This window comes from Mustela nigripes, chromosome 1 (genome assembly GCF_022355385.1).
Source record: "Mustela nigripes isolate SB6536 chromosome 1, MUSNIG.SB6536, whole genome shotgun sequence".
NCBI classification, from domain to species: Eukaryota; Metazoa; Chordata; class Mammalia; order Carnivora; family Mustelidae; genus Mustela; species Mustela nigripes.
This window is the reverse complement of record NC_081557.1, coordinates 8,606,046-8,621,240: the sequence shown is the minus strand read 5'-3', so window position 1 is coordinate 8,621,240 and position 15,195 is coordinate 8,606,046. Positions and strand designations below refer to the sequence as shown.

Below are 15,195 nucleotides of genomic sequence, written 5' to 3'. Positions count from 1 at the left end.
CTCGCGTGCCGCGCCGGATGAGGCGGGGCTTGGGCGGTTGGCTTCCTGGTGGCGGGGGCGCCATGGCGCTACCCTGGCTGCAGCGCTTCGAGCTCTTGCTCTTCACCGCCGCCTTCCTGTGCGGAGCTGTGGCGGCCGCGACGCTGACCCGGACCCAGGTGCGGGGCGGGGCCGGGCCGGCCTGGGTGTCGGGGAGGTGGGGTGGGATGCTGGTGCTGCTGTCCGGGCCGGCCCGGTCCCGTCGTGCTGCCCTTCGGAGTCGGTGGGCCGGGTGAGGCCCGGCGGGCGCCGATCGTGCTCTGGCCTCTCAGGCGGGAGTTCTGCTTCACGGCCGTTTCCTCGCCGCAAGGACGAGTCCTCAGGAGTGACTGACAGCACCAGGCATAGTCCGGCCTGGTGGCTCCGGCTGTATAACCTTAGCCTAGTTCTGCAGCAGGATTCGGTCCAGGCCCTGCCTTCATCCTTTAAATCAGACACTGTTGTAACGAGCTCCGCTAGGAAATAAAGCCTAGGGTGGCGGAGATCCCGGGCTGCCGCAGGAATGCAGCCCAGTGTGTGTGAGTGACAAAACAGCCATGTAGAAAACCCCCGCCGAAAGCCCAAGGGTTCCCCCCCCCCCCCAGGCAGTCGTCTTCGTAGACACAGGTCGTGTAACCCTATGAATATGAAGTAGGCACTATTAGGTGGTGGGTTTTTTTAACGGATGGATGAGAAAACCTCGGAGATAGCTGAAGGTTACCCAAGCCCTGGTTTTACTTTAGGATTTCTGCAGAGGGGAGACCAGAACTTGTGAGGCATCTCCGAAGCTCACTGTCTTTTGTTATAACCACCGTCTATTTCCTGATCCTTCTGGCCACAGCAGGTTTGACTTCCCCAGCAGGCCCTCTCCATCACTACTGGCCCAGAAACAGGAACTGACAGTGCATCTAGAACTTCCTAGGGTGGCCCTCTCCTAGCTTATCCCTCACACCTGCTATAAGCCCGCGCTGAGGCGCTAACCAGACATCTCAGCAGCTTCTCTTCACAGGGCTCCTTCAGTGGCCGCTGTCCCCTGTATGGTGTGGCCACCCTGAATGGCTCCTCCCTGGCCTTAGGCCAACCCTCGGCCCCATCCCTCTGCTACTTTGTGGCAGGGGTCTCTGGCCTCCTGGCCCTCTACTGTCTCCTGCTTCTGCTCTTCTGGGTCTACAGCAGCTGCATTGAGGACTCCCACAGGTGACTGCCCTACCCTGAGGGCCGGGGGCTGAGCTGGGAGAAGTCCCATCTCACCAAGGCTGGTTCTCTGTCTCCTCATAGAGGCCCGATAGGGCTCTGCATAGCACTGGTCATCTCAGCTATAGCCATCTTCCTGGTCTTAGTGGCTGCCTGTATCCTTCGATTTGGCACCCGTTCTCTCTGCAAATCCATCGTCTCCCTGAACATTACAATTAGGTAATGGAAGAGGGAGGGAACCCTGGCTGGGGCTGACTGCCTTGAGTCCACAGAGGGGAGCCTCTGTGGAGAGAGACCCTCTCTCTGTCCCTGTCAGTTGCTCTCATCCTGAAGGGCACCTGGGCATGGGAGTGTCGGGTATGTTCCGCCCTTTCTCACCACTGTCTCTCTGACCTCACAGCTGCTCTGAAGCCCAGAAAATTCCATGGACACCCCCTGGAACCGCCCTGCAGTTTTACTCCAACCTACACAATGCTGAAGTGAGGTCCCGGGATGTGAAAGACTGGTTCGAAACCCAGGGATTCCCAGATTGCTATAAGCACCTGTAGTTGTAAGGGTGCTTTCCAGTGAGAGGCTGTGAGGGGCTGAAGGGCTTTCAACCTGACAGCGAACAGAGAATGGTGGTTCGTGGGTGGAACCGGATTTGAGATGGCCACACTCCTCACACTCCTGTTCCTGTTTCCCACAGACCTCTTCTTGGGTGAATCTGGTATTGTGGTGTGTGGTCTTGGTGCTTCAGGTGGTGCAGTGGAAGTCCGAAGCCACCCCATACCGGCCTCTGGAGCGGGGTGACCCTGAGTGGAGCTCTGAGACAGATGCTCTGGTTGGGCCACGCCCTTCTCATTCCTGAAGAGGAACCAAAGAATGCTTCCTGCAGCCAAAGACTCTGCCCAAGTGCCTACAATCCTGCTGTCCCCTCCTGGCCCTGTTGATGCTGGGAGCCTTGTTTTCCCTCCACGAGGGAAACATGATGATAGCCCCCTGCCTTCCTACAGCTCTTTTTGTACCAGAATATTATATTACTTTCTTCCTTCCTCTTGGTACTGAGTTCTTGGTGGTAAAGCACTGTAGACAGGTGGACGGGGGGAGGACAGAGCTCAACAGACATGGAACAAAAGGCAGAGGTTCTGTCAGTTGCCCTTTGGATGACTCCGCTTTTATTTGCTGTTCGTGAACCTTGGGCGCCCTTGTGTCGTGACCCGGATTGTCACCGTATCTCTAAGGTTCAGTGTTTAGTCCCCTCTGGGAGGGGTTGAGCGACCCACAATGGTTTTTTCACAAGCTGCGGTAGGCACCCACAGTATTGTCGAAGAGTTTTGTGTTGGGGAAGTGTCCAGCTTTGTCTAAGAGGAAGTAGAAGCGCCGGCCTTTGATCTTCAGAGGCAACATAGCAGGAACTTCACCACGGTGGGCCATGCAGGAAACCTGGTTCAAAGGGACGGTGAAGTGAGCACCCAAGCCAAAGGGGGCATGAGTGGTGAGGGTCACCTGCTTTCCTCCAGCCCGCAGCATCACTGAACGCACAGAACGGAGGGAGAAGAGAAGACCAGCACCGAGTACCAGGGTACCTGCAGGAAGACCAATGTTTGGGGTGAGGGATTTCTGTTAAAGAGCCAAGCAGCAACCTTAACAGTGCCCCGAATTAAAAAACAATGGCCATGACAGTCACATTTACCGAGTTCCTCTACCCGACTCTCGTGTTCATACTTCCTCCCCAACAGCTTTTGTGTACACCCCTGTTTTAAGGACAAGGAGACGGGTCCAGAGCGGTGTAACTGCTCAAGCTCGCAGTACCCCAGGCCTGTACGAGGGCTTGGCTGGGGGGCCTCCAGGTCGGGAGCCCCGCACTGTCCTTGCTGGGGCAGGGAGGGTCGTGTCCAGCCGCCCCACGTCCCGGTGGTGGGAGGCCAGCCCACGCCTTACCGATGGCACCGCAGCCGACGGCCAGGCCGTAGCGCCAGAATGCAGAGCGCAGGTCCAGGCGGCCGCGCTCTGCGGGCTCCCCGTCTGGAGGCAGCGCGCGGGCTGGGGGTCGGGCCAAGGCTGCCACAGCCAGGGAGGCCCAGAAGACGCCCTGGCCGGCGCAGAACAGCCCGAGGACGGCGAAGAAGCGGCTCCGTTCATGCTGGAAGAGCAGGACGTCCCGAGGTGGAGCCGCGTCGTGCAGCGGCCGCAGTGCAAGGAACACCCGAGCAGACCACCGCCTCCCCAATGCAGCCATGAATCTGCGCAGCGCCGCTTCCGGGGAGGGACTTCCGGTCGGCAGCCCCACCCCCCGAGCTTAGCGGACTTGCGCCTTCATCGGCCCCGCCCCGACCCCCCACTGCGGGCAGGGGGGGCAGGGGCGAGGCAAAAACAATGTAGCACACCAGACACAAAATACAATATCACTCTTTTATCTTAAAAAGTAGGGCGGGTTCTGGGGTTAAGTACACAAAGCACCTAAGTCCTTCGGGGAGTTTAGTGTCAGTTCTACAAAGTAGGCTTTGGCTTCCTGGCTCCAGTGAGGCTCAATCTTCCAGAAGTCTTCCAGAAGTCTTCCAGAAGGCAGGTGAGGAGAGGGATCCAGCAGCCCTTCCTCTGCGGTCACAGTCACGGGGTGGCCTTGGGGCCAGAGAGGAGGAGACAACAGCCACGACAAGAAGACATCAATATCCAAGGGCTATTTTACAAGGGCTTCTTCTGGGGCAGGTCTACCAATCACTTCATAAACGCCACTTCTGGGATCTCACCCTTGGCCTTAGGAAGAAAGAAAAGGTCAATAGAGCCAACCCCTTTCCCCCAACCCCCCTGGCTGGCTTGACCCTCTCAAGGCCCAGAAATCCCTGGTCTTTTTGCTGCCAAATTCCTGAAACTTACCTTGAGATGAGTAAAGGCCTGGGCAGATATGGTATAGTCCCAGTTATTGTCCTGAAGGCACCTTGAGTGGGGGAAGAACAGGCACCACAATCAGAACCAAAATGCACTCACCCTGCTCACTAAACGCCTCTTCACAATCCTTCCTAGAGAAACACTCACCGGTGTGTGCCAAAATTACATACATTCTTGCACTATGTATTACAAATGAAAAATAAGTAAAAATTCAAATGTCTATCACTGGTCTACTGGATACAAAGGATAAGCAGCTGTCAAAAAAAGTAATTTTTATAAATTACTAAGGTAATCTTTTTATAACAATAGGTAAGAACATTCATGGGGTAAGCAAAAAAAAAAAAGTTGCAGAACTGTAAAATTGTTGCTATGCTGATTTAGGCATAGACCACATTTTTTTTACAGGCCATATTTATAAATTTGGGCTTTCAAAATATCAGGAGCACTCATTCACGCCCACCCGTACCTCCGTTTACCCCTACTCCTACACGTGCCCGGCACTTACTTCTGGGACCACTCCAGGTTCATGCCAGACTGGGTAGAGAACGCCTGCAGCATCTCCTGCTGCTCTGGGGACAGGGTGGGCACTGGGCTGGAGGAAGGGGTGGGTGCGGGCATGGCGAAGGCTCTCTGGATCTCGTCAGGGCTGGCGTTCCGCACAAACAGCTCGTCGTTTACGATGCACAGCCTTTGGGACAAAAAGCACTTTAGACAGCTGGACAGACAGCCAACCTCAACTTCCCAACATCATTTCTGTTCTCACGTTTGATACTTTTATAATACCTGACAGATTCTTTCAACGCCCCAAAGTTCCCGTCCCCACTCGTGGTCACGTTTTATCATTTACGCTCCTTCCCACAGAAACCGTGTGTGGGGGCAGATGCCAAACACACGGGAATTATACATTCTTCCCCAACTCAGGACAGTTCTTCTCCCCGTGGATCTTCTAGACAGAACAACGAAGTTAAGTAGCTTATGCTAGTTTCCCGGTGACAAAACCTGCTCTTCGCTCAGACACCCAGACAGGCAGCGTGGCTCCCGAGCCCAGCTCACGGCCGTGAGAGCCGCCTCCTGATGCCCACTTGCCTTTCTGAAATTCTGAAAATATCCTGAGGACTTGTTCCCCTTTTGCGTCCCCCACCAGTTTCCACATGCTGGCCATGGGTTGGGACTGGGACCCCATGTGATAAGCCCAACTCTTACCCTGAGTTACTGGCAGGAACAGCCACAAACGTCCGGGTGAAGGCTCGCAAAGAATCCCGAGACTTTCCGTCCACTGTAACATCAACAACAACGACGACCCCTCAGAACCAGCTCCACACTAGGCTTACTAAAAGCTGCGCAATCCTGGTCTTACTCGATATGACTAAACTGAAGCAGACCAGACAGATGACCCCAGGCGTACAGGGGAGGAGAGGGGAAGAGGCGTGTCAGAGGCCAGGGCGAACCACCACCAGGTAGCCCAGCGGCCGGTGTCAGGCGCCCCCCCCACCGACTCCCCAGGGCGGAGCTCTTACTAAGCCCCTTCCCAAGAAAGAATTTGAAGCCTGCAGATACTGTAAGTTGTCCACACATCCATGGGCTCAAGGCTGGATGGAAGCCCAGACCTGCCTGACCCCAGAGTCTGTGTCCTCCTAATCCTCAGGCTTTTCCCATTTCCCAGACGGGAAAGACAGGTGAGGGGAGGCCTCATGAAGGTGGCTTGGGGGCAGAGGAGGAGGAGGTCAGGGACAGAGAGGGAAGGCAGCTGAGAGGGCCATGGAAAAAAATCTCGCTGTGGGAGACCCACTCTGCAAACTCAGGACCCCAAATATTCTTACCTTCTTTGAAGACCCCGTTGACAGAAAAACACAGCAACGTACTCTGAAAGAGAAAAGGCATCAGCCACCATGCGGGCTCCCGGCCAAAGCCCGAGGCCCCCAGGCCTCGTAAGTGCTCCTTCCTTCAGTTCTGGTTTTTGTGGGGAAGAAACAGATGCTTACCGTCTGCGCGCTTATGTCTACCACAAAGGAGTTGACGTCGTGCTGGGTTTTGGGCAGCTCATTGAGGAAGGCCACGACGTTAAGTCGTGTGTGCTTCAGCAGCCGGAACCGCAGGGCTGTGGGGGAGGAGAACCCAAGATCAGGGGCTGCCACTTGCGCTGGGCCCTGTGACGGAGTCCCGCCCCGCCCCGCCCCATTTCTCACACTGCTGTGCTCACGGCACGCACTTACTTGGGTCTTTGAGTTTCTTCACATTCCTGCTATCCTTGAAGTACTCGGCCAGGTTGCTTCTAGAGGATTAAGTGGAAAAGGAGGCCCGGGTCAGAGCAGCATGCGCGCCAGCAGGGGCTCGCGGGGGCTCCCGGGCGTGGTGCGGGGCAGGCAGCAGGTGGGGACACTCACCGGGCAGGGTTCTGGGGGGTGAAAGGAATGCTGAGGGAGCAGCAGGCCCCATCGTGGTAGGCATCCAGGAGCCGCTGCCGGTCCCCGGAGTCGTACACGGCATAGTACCTGGGCAGAACACAGAAGGGGAAGTCTGACTCCTGGGCTGGCTCCCCAGAGCGGGCTGTACTGTGCCCCGCCCACCGCTCCCCAGCCTCGGGGCCTGCGGTATACTTACTGCTGCAGGAAGTGCAGGACCAGACTCTTCAGGGTCTCTGTTCCAAAGTAGCTTCCCTGGAACCACACAGGTATCAGGACCGCGTAACTGATCCTTTCCTCCCCACCCTCGTCCTAACTGCCCCCTTCCTACCTTGCAGGGCGGCAACATTGTGGGGGCTTCGACATCAAAGGCAATTGGCGGGGGTAACTCATGGCCGTCCTGCAGGAAGAAGTGGAAGTCGGCCGCGTGAGCAGAGAGAAAAGGCTGGTTGAGTAATGAGGCGGGCGAACGCGGAACGAGGGCTCAGAGATCAAGTGTCAAGGACATGTGCAGAAGGTCCAGGAATCCAGAGAGGGGCAACTTTTGTCTACAGGCCTCTTTCTGAAAAGGATCATAGCCTTTGCCAGATTCTCAAAGGGCTCCATGTCTCCAGATTCCTGGTCATACAAACACATGAGAGGCGAGAGCTTCTGGGTGGGAGAGCTTGCGCTCGTTAGTAAAACCAGAACGGGCCCCCGGGTGGCTCAGTGGGTTAAGCGGCTGCCTTCGGCTCAGGTCATGATCCCAGGGTCCTGGGATCGAGTCCCACATCGGGCTACTCTGTGGGGAGCCTGCTTCTCCCTCCTCCCTCTGCCTGCCACTCCCCCCGCTTATGCGTGGACGCTGTTAAATAAATAAACCAAATATTTAAAAAAAAAAAAAAAAAAAAAAAAGACAAAGGAAAGAACAAAGAGCTACAGACTTACCAGGCGTAATAACTTGGGAAATCGTTCTCGAATGGCGCTGTCAAAAACGGGACGCGAGTGAGTGACACTTCAGAGCCACCGTGCCTCCTGAGCTGCTCTAGGAGCAAATACTCCAATGCCCAAGGGACCGCCCACCCCATCCTGCTTGTCCTCTCACTCCTCCCCAGCCTCTGAGCCCTGGGGAAAGAGGCCCCACTCCCCACCTCACCCGGGGCACCCAGGAATGACCGCCTTGAAGACGGACTCTCTTCTTGCTGCCTGACCCGAGCGCCACGAGAGCAGCACTCCCAGCCCAGGCTTTAAGCCAGGACGTCCTTCCCCTCCCTGCCCCCCTTACCTTCCACCTACTCACCTGTGCAGCCCCGGGAGGAGGGAATGGGGTGGGAGCCCAGGGGCTCCGCTGCCTCAACAGGTATCCATCAGTTCTGCCCGGTCTGGCCGTGGCCAAGACCCGAACACACCACAGGGATGGCACAGGATGTTGGGGCAGGGAGATGAGCAAGGCGGGGGCAGGAAGAGGGGAGGTGAAGGAAGAAGACAGGGCAGGAAAAGAAGAGGAAGAGAGAGAAGGCAGGACGGGGCCAGAGCAAGGGCGAGCTGGGGAGACGGAGAGGAGCAGAAAGTAAGAAGACAGAGAAAGCAAAGCCAAGGCCAAAGAGCTGCAGACGGCAAGGAGGCATCCCCGAAACAAGGAAGACAAAGGGAAGAAGACACCCGACACAGCCTTCTCCTTTGGCTGCCCCTTGCCCCGTGGTCCAAGGTACAGACGGGAAACAGGTGCTTGCTGCAGCCGGAGGGCACATGCTGTTGGCCAGGTCTCAGTCTGGTACCTGGGTCCCGATCTCAGCTGGGCGTGGGAAGCGAAGCAGCCATGGGGGCAGGAGACCTCCCTCAGAAGGGGTGAGGGTTCAGGCCCCTGCAAAGTTGGGGGGGTGAGGGTCTGCGCCCCACCTCTGTTGGCCCCCAAGTTCTCTCCTGATGGCCCCTCTGCGACTGTGCCTGTCTTAGGTTGTTCCTTCCCTGAGGAATCTTACCCGTCTCTGGCTAACCAGCCATCCTCCGGGGCCAAGCAGGGTGACGTGAGGTGTGCGAGTGAGGGCGGGGCAGCGCCCCCCGAGAGGGTCAGTGCTCTGTCTCCTCGGTAGCCTATGCCCCCGTGGCCTCCACGCCCAGCGCCTGCCTTGGGCTTCCCTCGCCTGCTGGCGGGGCCCTGGCTCTGGTCACATGGCTTGGGGAACCCAGGTTTCTTCTCCAGGACGGGCCCGGCTCATAGCTCTGGGCAAGAGAGACGGAGTGCATGGCACCAGCTCCAAGAAGGCCTCAACCTCAGCACGAGGGGGAAAGCCCAAGCAACCACCTTGGGCATGTGGACCATGAGAAGAGTCCCTCTTGGCAGAATGACAAGAGGGCCCAGCACCAGACAAAGAGGGGAAGGCCCATCCACTGGAAGTCCCCGGAGGGACGCCATTCTCGGCCCAGGGATACCAGGCTCTTGGCACAAGGCAGCTCCACGTATGGGACACGTACGCAAGACACCCCCAGGTCACAGTAGAAAGCGGGAGATGCCCTTCCTGGAACAGCAGGGTGGGGAGACTCTAGAAAAGGCTGTGTTCGGGAAGAGGAAAGACCACAGAACAGCAAACAGGTAGTCAGGGGAGAAGGAAGGGAAGGAGACCTTGGGGCCAAGCTGGGACACACGGACAGACGAAGGGAGGAGCACGTGATCCTCCCAAAGGACACGTGGTTCAGCTCAGGGCTGCACATCTCCTGCAGACGGGCACTGGTCAGGGTGCATTAGCTCAGCCTCCCGGGGGGTGAAGGTCCCCAGGAGGGGAGACAGAGGCTACAACTGACCTGATGTAGGTAGACTGGTCTCGGAAGGTGTCGCACAGTGGGTTTCCGTCGAGCCACAGCTCTTCCAGCTTCAGACCTTTTATCCTGTCCAACTCCCTCTCAGACTTCAACTGTGGAGAGCGGGGGAGAAAAGAGCGCTCAGGACACCCCGGTAAGGAGAGCCAGCGAGACCCCCAGCCCCGAATGTCCCTGCCCGAGCTTCTGGAGCCTCCTGCCGTCAGCCGGCGAGCCCTCCACTCACTCCGCCCGTGACACTACCAGGCCCTCAGGTCTCACCTCATTCCCGGAGAGGTTGAGGATCTTCAGGCTGGGTGCTTTCTGCACAAGGCTGGACATGTCATCCAGCCTGTACAGCCTGTTGTTGCTCAAGTTCAAGGACAAAAGCTGTGGGCAGGGAAAAGTTGAGAGGAAGCTCTGCTGACGAACCATTCAGAGACACACCTGCCTCCCGACCCCACCCTACCCACCCCAGCCGGCTTCTTCCTCCCCTTCTTCCTCCCGTCTCAAAAGCCGACAAAGGCCTCACCTCAGGGATGTTCTCCTCAATGATTCGCAGCGCAGCCGCCATGCAGTTCCTGCGGTTCAGGACAACATCGATGTTCTGGGCCACCAAGTCTCCAGGAAGCAGAGAGGAAGGAAAGGCAAGTCTGAGAAGCTTTCCTTCCAGGCTGGAGCTCGTACCAAACCACTCTCAGACCCTCCCCACCCGACAGATCCCCCTCGGCCTCCACCTCCCTGAGGATGACGGCTACTGGCCCTACCTGGGTCTGAACGGAGCCCCTTGAGGTCAAGCGCTTGCTGGGAGCCATCATATCGTTTGCTCATGATTAGCTGCAGGGCAAGGAAAAGGGGCGGGGGGTCACTCGTGCTGTGTGGAGGGCTGGGGATGGGCGAAGTGGGAGGACCGGAGTGGAAACGCGTGATGGGAGCCTGCCTCACCTTTAGCTGCTCGACCTGTTCTGGCTTCAGTTCATTCTGTACCGAATGGGGAGGGGCAGAGGAGTTGATGATTATCGATATCTGGAGACGAGATGGGGAGAGCAGGGTGAATTCCAGAAAGGCCTGAGCTGGGGAGGGAGGGAATGCCCGGCTGAGACCAACCCCCAGGCAGGCCAGGCCCTTTAAACATACCCTTCTGTTTTCCTGATCCAAAATCTTATAGTTGACGGCCTTCAACGCAGAGGCAGTACTGGCATCTTCAACAAAAAACTGGGCCCGTGTGTTTTCATAGTGAAACTGCACGGAGAAGAAACAGAGGCGTGTGAGATTCGGAGCCCAGGGTCCCCCCAAGTCCAGCTGGCCCCTCGCCTTCCTTGGTGTCCCGCCAGCCACGAAGGCCTAATCTCACTCACCTCAATGGGGGTGAAAGGGACATTGCACTTGCTCTGAATCACGTTCAGGAGCCACGACTTGTCGTACTTTCTGCCATAGGGAATCTAGAGGACAGAGGAAAGGCAAGACCTGTACCGCAGGCTGACGGGCAGACCCACCCAGCGTACCTTTCGCACCTGCCAACTTTCACAAGATTTCCTGAAGAAAGGGCCAGTTAAAAGCTTTTTACTCAAGTCAGACACAGACTGCTTCCTCTCCTTTCTGTCCATTTAAACTCAGTATTCCTCAAGAAAATAAAACTTTTTGGGTCTAACAGGTCTAAGACATGATTGAGACCTGGCCCACCCCTCAGGGGCCTTAAGAGACCCCAAACCCCATATGTGGCTTGAGCCACGCGGAGACAGTCAGAGCAGTTCCTCCACTTCCCACCGAGTTAATCACGTTTTCCTTTAGCCGATGTCCCAATCCCCCTACCCCATCCTGCTTGTCACTTCGTCTCCTTTCCCGAACCTGCTCTTAGATGTTCTAGGAGAAAGGACAGACTACTGACTGTAGAGAAAACAGCAGAGAAGATTGACTTTGTCACGTGAAAAGTAAAGACCTTCACTCGGAGCCCAGCCCCCTCTCTCCCTTGCAGCATCTACTTCCCCGGACACTCACTGTAATGTTTTTTTTTTTTTTTTTTTTTAGAGGTGGGGGAGGTGCAGAGGGTGAGAGAGAGAATCTCAAGCTGGCTCCACACCCAGCACGGAGACCAGGACACAGGACTCAATCTCGTGACCTCGAGATCATGACCTGAGCCAAAATCAGGGGTCGCTTAGCTGACTGAACCACCCAGGCACCCGGACACTCACTGTAATCTTAAACCAGTTTCTTGAGGTCCCATCCTGGCTGGTGCCAGCTCCTCCTCTCTCTGGAAGAGTTCTGTCTCTCCGCACAGTAACATGAATGCGATCTCGATCGTGCCAACTGTCACCTCGACGGTTGGGTCGGGAAGGATAGGGGTTGCTGTGGGAAAGCAGAGAATAAAATGTCCACAAACACTAGGAATGTCTTCTCAACGGCTTCCCAAGCTGTTGTCAGGATTGCGGTTAAGACTGTTCAAGCATTAACCTGGCCCTGGCATCTCTCACTTCTAGAAGTGGGAAAAGAAAAGGTGTGGGCAGAAGAGAGCCAGATAAGTAAGTGGGTCACTAAAATCAAACCAGATCAACTGGTCACTTACTGTCGTATTCGGGGAACATCTTGGGCATCACTCATTGCCACATCTCTGTCATCTTCCTCCAGGCGGGAAGATCGAATGCCAGACCCTCCTCTTCCAGACCTACGGTTCCCTTCACCATACTTCCACCGGAAAGGACCCCGGCCTTTCTTTCTTCTTTGAGGGAAACTAACGCGGTCATCGTGCTCTGGGGTTAAAAACAACATCGATTAGAAAACATGTTGCTAGTCCGCCTACCCTGCTGTGGCGATCACAGCATCCAGCAGCCTGTGTTATCGAATGACATATACACCAACTATGAGCCCACTTCCACACAAACTTCTGTCTGTTGGGAGAGAGAACCCTCTCTGGGGCTTGGCAGCATGGGGGAAACATTACTGGAAGACAGCGTAGAGCTTTAGAAAAACGAGTCAGAAACTGAAACCTAGGGAGAGAAGAAGCAAGATGTGGAAGTGTGAGAAGAATGTGGACTCGGTGTGGAACTGTAAAGTCACATGAAATCTGCCTGCTCTTGGCCTCCCAAATCTATTACACCCCTCTCAAAATCTGGATGGTGACCTCTCTCACATCTCTTAAAACCAATCAATCATAATAGTTACATCAGCTTTCAGTAAACATGCTTCTTTCCTTTGCCTACAGAGTACAAATGTCGTATGGTTATAAATATAATCAATTTAAGGGCTTCTTTAAAATTCTTGTTCTCAAACTGCCACACTGAAGTTTTGGGAGTGAGCTCTTTATTTCCTTGGCCAGAAATGCTTAAAAAAAATTTTTTTTTATTAGAGAGAGAGGGAGAGAGCGCACAAGCAAACGCATGCACAATTAGGTGGGGTGGGGCAGAGGTGGGGTGGTGGAGAGGGAGAAGCTATCTCCCCACTGAGCAGAGATCCCAACACTGGTCTCTATCTCAGGACCCTGGGATCATGACCTGAGTCAAAGGCAGATGCTGAACCAACTGAGGCACCCAGGCTCCCCCCAGAAATGCTTTTTTAACTGGAGACAACTCTTAAGATTCAGGTTCTAGTGGCAACTAGGGAGCTCAGCCAAGGGTCCTTGACTGCTCTCCAGGAACAGGACCCTCTGAATGCTGGTGTAGGAATGGCTTCTCCCAAAAAAGGTCCATGCAGGATGCCTGGGTGGCTCAGTCAATTAAATGGCTGCCTTCAGGTCAGTTCATGATCCCAGAGTCCTGGGATGGAGCCCCTCATCCGGACCTGCTTCTCCCTCTCCCTGATGCTCTGCCTACATGTGTTCTCTGTCTCTCTCAAATAAATAAAATCTTTAAGAAAGAAAAAAAGAATCGACGACTCCCAAGAAGGTGTGCCTCATGCCTAGCAGGCTGCAAACAATGAACCTTAAGAAATGACTACAGGAAGGAAAAAACCAAACAAACAGCTGAATAGCAGACAAGGCTAATATTCACCGACAACTTTCTCCAGGGCCAGGCACTAGGCTCCAGGAACTTGATAGGAATGATCTCATTTAACATACACAAGGGCAAACTTCGGAAATAAGAACAGTCGCTACCTTCTTAGGGAGATAGAAAGATGAGGCCTGGGAGTGGAATTCACTCAAGCTTGGTGAAGACAACTCAGAACTCAAACCTCAGCTGTCATGTGCTCCTAACCGCTTCTCTGGCCTGAAACCCTGCGCAGTGTTCGGACTAGCACAGCGAGTTGGTGTGGAGGTTTAAAATATTAAAGCCAAAGCCAAGGCCGCAGGGGAGGCGGGGCAAGAGACTGGACGCGGTGGAAAAGAGGACACAGGTAGCCGATGAGCACGGCACTGACTCACATTAAAGGAAGAGTCTGGCCGCCAAACTCAACTGACAGGCATCAACCATCCACAAAGTTCAAAGGAATCTCGCCGCCCCACTGCCCGGCCGCCCGCTCCGAGCCGAAGCTCCTCGCAACGCCAGGATTCCCGCGTCAAATCGCCCGGCTCCCAGCCCCGAGGGCGGCCAGGCCCGCGGGTGGCCTCGCCCCCGGCCCGCGCCGCCGCCGTCCCCCGCGGACGCCCGGCCTCTCGCGGCCTCCCGCCCCGGGGCTGCGGCCTACGCCGGCGCCACCCACCGGGGGCCCCAGATCGCCTCGCTCCCCGCCCTGAGGCCAGCACTGACCGTTGTAGGACTTCCCCTCGTCCGCCATGGCACAGCGAGAAAGCAGGGCCGGCTCAGGCGCGGACCACAACGCCGCCAAACGACCGAACACTCACAAGCGCCCCGGCCGAAGCGCTCCTACGCCCGGCGCCACCGCATTTATTCTGCGAACTGCGTCGCGCGCCGCCGACGTCCCCCTGTGGTGGGCGGTGCCGCCGGAGGAGCGCAGCCGCCTGCGCGTGCGCACTCGGCGGGCGGCCGCGCTGGGGGCGGGGCCGGCCGATCCGCGTCCCGCCAGAGAGAGACCTGCGCTCGCCCTGTTGGACCAGGCCTGCCGCGCTGCCTGCTTTCTTCGGTCCGTCGCTACGCCAGCACCTCTGGGCTAGCGCTGGAGCAAAGAGCAAGCCCCTGCAGCCCAGGTCTTTTGAGAGGAACAGGAAAGGGGGTCGCAGGAAGGGCTTCCGAGGAAGGGGAGCCCTGGGCTTTGGAGCGGTAGTGATGGTTCGGAGACCCCTAGCGGTGCACAGCCAGTATTGAAGTCTCAGCCCAGCCCTTTGCCAGCAACCCACAGAAGCTGTGCTTTCCTTGTCTATAAAATGGATTATCAGGGGAGAGAAAACGAAAACGTAAACTCCAAGAGAGCTGGAACCTTGACCAATTCGTGGCTCTTCGTCCTCCAGCTTCTGGCTCAGTACCCTGCCTGGCATGTACCAAGAACTCAGCACTTGTGAAATAAAATCAATTTCCGATCTATGCGTCCTCCCCAAGAAGAGCTGCCGAGTCAAACGAATCGACCATTTTTCCAGCTTTGGCAACCAACTATCTTCACAACCTCCCCACCCACCACCGAGGTGCTGTGCGAGAACTAAGCTTGCGTCAGTAGGGCACTGAGAATGCAAGCAAGACCACCTGCTGAACAGAAACCAGGGAGAGAGGAAATAGTACAATGCCTGGGCTAGAAAAGGCGAGTTCTCCTAGACTGCCCCCACGCACCTCCCCAAAGTTCTAGGGCCAGCTCTCAAGAGTACGGTGATGGTTCTCTCTGTAGCTTGAACCTCCTTTGGGGTGTGTGAGCCATGGGGGTACCCCAGGAACCTCAGAATGATGTGGTGGTGGCTCCTGGCCACGGAGTGTATTAACTTCCCTGGCGGGGCAGGAGGGGATTGTTCTGGGCAGGTGTCTCCTCCACTCTCCTGTGACTGGCTTGGATTTGGTGAGGGGCTTGGAGGGGACCAAGAGCCTCGGCTGGAGCTGGGAACGAGTTCTTCACCTTCTAC

At 56.2% G+C, this 15,195-nt stretch overlaps 3 protein-coding genes across 4 annotated transcripts; 1 reads left to right on the top strand and 2 right to left on the bottom strand.

The window, feature by feature from the left end:
* Positions 1-2: 2 nt before the first annotated feature.
* On the top strand, positions 3-2,246 carry TMEM179B (transmembrane protein 179B). Of its 2 annotated transcripts, none has more exons than XM_059403646.1 (5): positions 3-158; positions 1,028-1,215; positions 1,297-1,431; positions 1,613-1,717; positions 1,901-1,990. In XM_059403646.1, coding segments are annotated over exons 1-5 (570 nt in total). In that variant the 5' UTR covers positions 3-17; the 3' UTR covers positions 1,902-1,990. The 2 variants fall into 2 exon arrangements, with proteins under 2 accessions (XP_059259629.1, XP_059259618.1); XM_059403635.1 differs by having other exon boundaries at positions 6-158; positions 1,613-1,691; positions 1,901-2,246.
* A 91-nt stretch (positions 2,247-2,337) lies between these two features.
* Positions 2,338-3,474, bottom strand: TMEM223 (transmembrane protein 223). Its single transcript, XM_059403658.1, has 2 exons — positions 3,136-3,474; positions 2,338-2,780 (listed from the first exon to the last, which is right to left on the bottom strand). Exons 1-2 carry the CDS (start codon positions 3,431-3,433, stop codon positions 2,488-2,490), a joined length of 591 nt encoding a protein of 196 aa, XP_059259641.1. The 5' UTR covers positions 3,434-3,474; the 3' UTR covers positions 2,338-2,487.
* A 118-nt stretch (positions 3,475-3,592) lies between these two features.
* NXF1 (nuclear RNA export factor 1) lies at positions 3,593-14,115 on the bottom strand. The gene is made up of 21 exons (XM_059403572.1): positions 13,940-14,115; positions 11,824-12,007; positions 11,453-11,606; positions 10,619-10,702; positions 10,398-10,502; positions 10,206-10,286; positions 10,028-10,097; positions 9,793-9,881; positions 9,543-9,650; positions 9,267-9,376; positions 7,413-7,449; positions 6,817-6,885; positions 6,685-6,740; positions 6,468-6,575; positions 6,297-6,355; positions 6,066-6,181; positions 5,904-5,946; positions 5,287-5,359; positions 4,589-4,771; positions 4,072-4,132; positions 3,593-3,951 (listed from the first exon to the last, which is right to left on the bottom strand). Exons 1-21 carry the CDS (start codon positions 13,965-13,967, stop codon positions 3,913-3,915), a joined length of 1,857 nt encoding a protein of 618 aa, XP_059259555.1. The 5' UTR covers positions 13,968-14,115; the 3' UTR covers positions 3,593-3,912.
* Positions 14,116-15,195: the final 1,080 nt, after the last annotated feature.